General features: G+C 38.8%; 1 protein-coding gene across 12 annotated transcripts in view; it reads left to right on the forward strand.

Annotated features, from left to right (window-relative positions):
• Positions 1-5,000, forward strand: part of LOC138051945 (acid-sensing ion channel 2-like) — a 72,664-nt gene that overhangs the window by 59,628 nt on the left and 8,036 nt on the right. For 5 of the 12 annotated variants that reach the window (XM_068898286.1, XM_068898285.1, XM_068898284.1 and 2 more), the window contains 2 exons: positions 1,830-1,896; positions 2,318-3,300. In XM_068898286.1, coding sequence (XP_068754387.1) covers positions 2,368-3,300 — 933 coding nt within the window. In that variant the 5' untranslated portion in view covers positions 1,830-1,896; positions 2,318-2,367. Of the gene's footprint in view, positions 1-1,783; positions 1,897-2,317; positions 3,301-5,000 lie in introns of all 12 variants that reach the window. The other 7 variants (XM_068898278.1, XM_068898277.1, XM_068898275.1 and 4 more) reach the window with 2 other exon arrangements.

The raw sequence follows: 5,000 nt of genomic DNA on the forward strand, positions 1-5,000 counted from the left end.
AGGCTCTTTGTGCTTGACGTGTGGGTCTCTCTAAGTGCAACCGGGCTTTGCTTTGGCACCCTTTCCCTTTTGGGCCGTAGAGTTATTTTTAAGGCGGCCAACACCTATTGTATCTTTTCGTTTTTCTTTTCATTGCTTAAATATGCTAAGGATTCAAAGTTACTTTTGTGGGATGAATCTCAAGCCATTGCGGTGACAAATTCCAACACGTACACGGATCCATGAATTTAATAGGTGTCAGTGAAGAGGTCACTACGGTGTGTGAACAATCATGATATCGACTTCCAACATAAAACGGTTGGAAGAAAGGAAAACAAATCCTGTTTCGTATTTTCCAACAATTCTCGATAATAGTTGTCCCTTTTATTCAACGAAGACTGTAGCCTGCGAGCAGGCTGTTGGTGATTCGAGGTGCATGAAGGGCCTTTGTTGTCAGCTGCGGTTTCACAGTTAGTGGCCACGTCATCCTAATCTAATAACACAACGATTGTTCTTTCACAAATATAGATTTTTAAAGACTAAAAACAGTGAGGATAAAATTTGTTCCACCAAAAGAGCAGACAGAAAAGTATAAAATAGAAAAAAAAAAAAAAGAGCTTATCTGCTGAATACTCCGCCACTTATTTGCATAATAATAACATCTATTATATTCTGGCTTGTTCTGAAAGTCGGTTATAGTAATGAAGTCGGAACGAAGATTCAAGTTTTTCATCAAATAGAGTCATGTTTTAAAACTGAATTTGTTTTTTCTATTCTTGTACAGAAGACAGGAGAGGTGATTCATTCATTTCCTTTAATTGGATAAAGAATTGGACTGAGATTTGTTTGTTGGAATTTTTTTCGTGACCACTAAACAAAAAGCGTGCTATAAACCATAATACTATCCTTTACTAAAAACCTACCTATCTCCTTTGCTCCGGGATTTTCAATGGGTGCTTTGTTTTTGAAGGAATGAACTACGCGGTATTAATAGCGCTTGTCGACTTCGTCCCAATAGTCTTTAAATCATGATGTGGGCGGAACATTCTTTTACTTTGACAGATCACGTGTTTTCGCGTTAAGGGCTTTTGTACTGCTATATCCTCTCGATCATTCTCGACGAATTTAAAGTACGTTATATCAACGATTTACTGTACATGTATGTGTGTACAGTAGATTTTTTCGATCGGGTTTTGGCACCCTATACCTCCTAGATAAATAGGAAGAGGTGGCCACTGACTGTGAAACCGCATCTGACAACACCTTTTCGCCTTTGTTTAGCCTGCGCATCTGAGCAGTCGAGCATGCTCTTCATGTACTTCGAACCACTGGGAGCCTGCTCGTAGGCTATTCTTCGTAGAATAAAACTGTCAACAACCGTTTATCGATTGTTGCAAAAAATGATATCAACGCATGTCATGCCAAAAATGTGAAACAATCCGATTTTGTGTAACTGTCACAGAGGACTCAAAATGGGTCAAAAAACCCGAATCATTGTTCGCTTTTATACTAGAGACGCACTATCCGTCTAAACAAACTTGGGCAAGACCTCCTCAGTTTGTAGAACGTGTGAACGCTTTTAAAGTTTACTGAAAGTATATTTTAAAAAATAACCTTCTTTAAGATTTGATTTAACAACACAACGTTTAACATTCAGGATTTGACGGTGCAAGTCCGTGGTTTTAATTACTGTTTATTTCCCAGGGCTTCGGCCGTTGTTGTTTTCCAGTTTCCCTACTGTGTACTCATTAAAATTTATTTTGTTGCTCTTTTATTAAAATGCACTTTTTTCACTTTCCTCGAGATAAGCCAAGATTACAGGAAATTATACTCCATCTGTTTTGGTTTAGGCGATCTACCGTGAAGGGAAGGACGACGTCGTATGGTCTTTTCGGCACCTCAAGAAAAGCTAAAAAGGTAACTTGAGAGAAAACTGAGCAAAAAAGCTTTTTTTTAAGAAAATCACAGTAACGGATTAACTCAGTTTTTTCTTCAAAAGGAAGCAATTCGTAAATAAACAGACGAGACATCTAAATGGGAGAAAAGCCAGCTGAATATTTTTATATCCATAGTTCTTATTTGATCGTTTCTCTATTTGTAAGTCTCTGTGAAGATTTATATCTTCCGTGACGCATCTACGTATCATATAAATGTGATATGTACAAATTTGTTTCTTGTTTGGCAAACTGATCGGTTAGCGATATGACCTGACGCCGCCGCACAATTACACATCCGTTCAGTCGTCATATAATGCTGTTCTTGAACTTTGCATTTAGGACCATAGTTTGTCATTCCAATGTTTCAACAATAGCTTCCTTCTGATGATTTTTCCCAACAGAATAACATCGTCGACAATAAAAACAAGTGACATTTGGCCATACATAGAAGATGAACGACGTAGCATTGTCGAAAATGTCACAAGACAGTCTTTCCCAAAGGACATCCCGGCTCAAGAACGAGTATAAGAGCTCATCAGAAAGGTGGCATGAGTTCGCAAATGACACAAGCCTACATGGAATCCGTTATGTCTTCATGAAAAGGCGCCATTTTGTCATTCGTCTTATTTGGCTTGTAATATTGCTTTCCTCTGCAGGCTACTACATAGTAACAGTCTACAGAGCTTTCAACAAATTTTACTCTCGTCCAATCAACACAATTATTAGCACAAAGCATCTCACAAAAATGGAATTTCCAGCTGTGACCATCTGTCCTCTCAATTATTTTGCCAAATCCAAACTGTTTGTGAAAGATGACGATCCAATTTTTGCAAAAAATGGTTTGAACATTAGCGCATGCGCTGTAACGTCACCGGTGCGAGGGAATCGTTCTTGTGGGTTATCACTCATTTGCTGCTGTACTCCGACTGATGCTTTTGATGTGTATAATTCCACACCAAATTGCACAATTCAATACAGGCAAAGTCTTTTAGATATTCTCAAGCGATTTTCGCATCGTCTGGATTTGGAAGACTTTTATCGATACTATAGTCAAGACATGAATTCCCTTGTTGGACCGTTGTGTGCTTTTGGGTGGGAAGGGTCACCGTGTTTTGCAACGAACTTTACTTCTTTTGTAACCCAATGGGGAATGTGTTACACGTTTAATTCGGGGTCTAATGGCGAGATTAGAACAGTCTATTCTGGTGGGGTGTCAACCGGACTTAGTGTAGTTCTTAATGTCCAGACACATGAACACACAATGGGAAAATATTCAGAAGGATTTAAGGTTCTCATTCATGGGCGAGGGGAATTTGTAGATGAATGGGAAGGAATCAACGTTGGACCTGGACAGCACGTGGTTATTGCAGTCTCACAGAAAAGGGTAGGCATTCAGTGTCTATTTTCAGGTAGTTGTTCTTCTTCCGTCATGAAAGTGCAGCAAATTTGTGAGCGCGTCCACCGCGATTTTCAGTGAAATTTGGAAATCTGAGTAATTTTCAAGTTTTTTTCAAGTCATGGCCGCGACAAACGCTTTCAAGCACGAAGTGAGGAAGAAATACAGCAACTGAATGATACGAAACAAAAGTTGAAAGTAATCATTGAAGGCAATTGTTACTCATTTGTATTTGAGATATTTGACTTATAACTAGACTAAAATCTAAGGATTATACTCGTATTTAGTTTGGTCATATTCAGTTGTGGGGTATAACAAAACACAACAGTGAGTTTTGTTTCCCTTCGACCCTCAATAGACCAATTCGGTTAACTCAATGTTTTATTCAATTCAAATCCTTTGGGAATAAAACGTTTTCTTCCAAGTATTTCCACGTCATTTACGGTAAATTGTACAATATCATGCAAATGCAACACACAAAGAACCTGAACCCCAAGAGATCTGAATTGGGTACAACATTGAATTAGCCGAATTGTTCTATTGAGGGTCTCGGGGAAACAAAACTGACTGTTTCCCTTGGGACCATTTAGTCATTAAGTGCTTATTAATCAAGGTGTTATCCAGTTCCTCCCATTGAAAGTTACTACAGAAATGTTCAACTCGCGTAACATTGGTTTTAGTGCAGCAGTGATACCTACCAGGAATATATGAACACATCCATTGATCAACGTTACACCATAACGAATAAGCTTGATTTTAGTGGCATATAAATGATGTGGAGTTCGGGAAAAACAGTATCGAAATTTATATTTCGTGTTTACTCACGATTGGTTTGGCATGGTCCCTGTGACGTCATTTGAAACCCAAAGAAAATACTAGATCAGGGACACGAAACGCCGTCCAGGTAGCATATACTCAATCTGTTCACCAGAAGCATTCACTGGTAAAATTAAATGATTAACGTGGGTTTGGTCCATGTATTCCGGTTTCCGGAGTGGGATCTACTATACGACAACAAGAAAATACAGGTTCCCCTCTGCTTACCCAAGCCAAGTCCTGTTAAGGGGGTGGGGGATTAAAGCCTGTTTACCTCCCTTAATGAAAATCAGCATGCACCTTATTCCGCCTGTAAGGAACTTATGGCATCCGGAGAATACACTGAGGTGTAAATTCCCGTCACTTGATAAGGACGGTGCCTACTAATTCAAAGGTGTTTTTGCGCGGCTCGCTGAATATGCGTTAAAATAAAAGTAGATCTTAACAAGTGTTATAGAAATCCAAAAAGAAAATTGGAGGTAACCACGCATTTTTCAAACATTATTAATCAACAATATCTGTAAAAAGCTTTAAAGTACAAAGCAATGTATGGCGTTCTTTTCCAAATTGAAGCTTGGTTTTCTCTGAAAAATGCGTGGTTACCCCAAATTTTTTTTTTGGATACCGAGATCACTTGCTAAGTTCTGCTTCCTCTGCATAGTTTTGAACCGCGCAGAAATGTCCTGTATTAGTAAGCACCAACCATAGGAAATCTGAGTATCTTGAGATGTGCAAGATGTATGCGCAATAACAATAGTAGGCATCGTCCTTAAATGAAATATGTTTCTTCTCCAGACCTTTCTATATTTCGAGCAAAAGTTTCCCTCGGGGTCAAGTAGTTTATCTTATGTCGGTAGACTGCATGAATGCTC

The sequence above is a fragment of the Montipora capricornis genome, chromosome 6 (genome assembly GCF_036669925.1).
Source record: "Montipora capricornis isolate CH-2021 chromosome 6, ASM3666992v2, whole genome shotgun sequence".
In the NCBI taxonomy this organism is placed as follows: Eukaryota; Metazoa; Cnidaria; class Anthozoa; order Scleractinia; family Acroporidae; genus Montipora; species Montipora capricornis.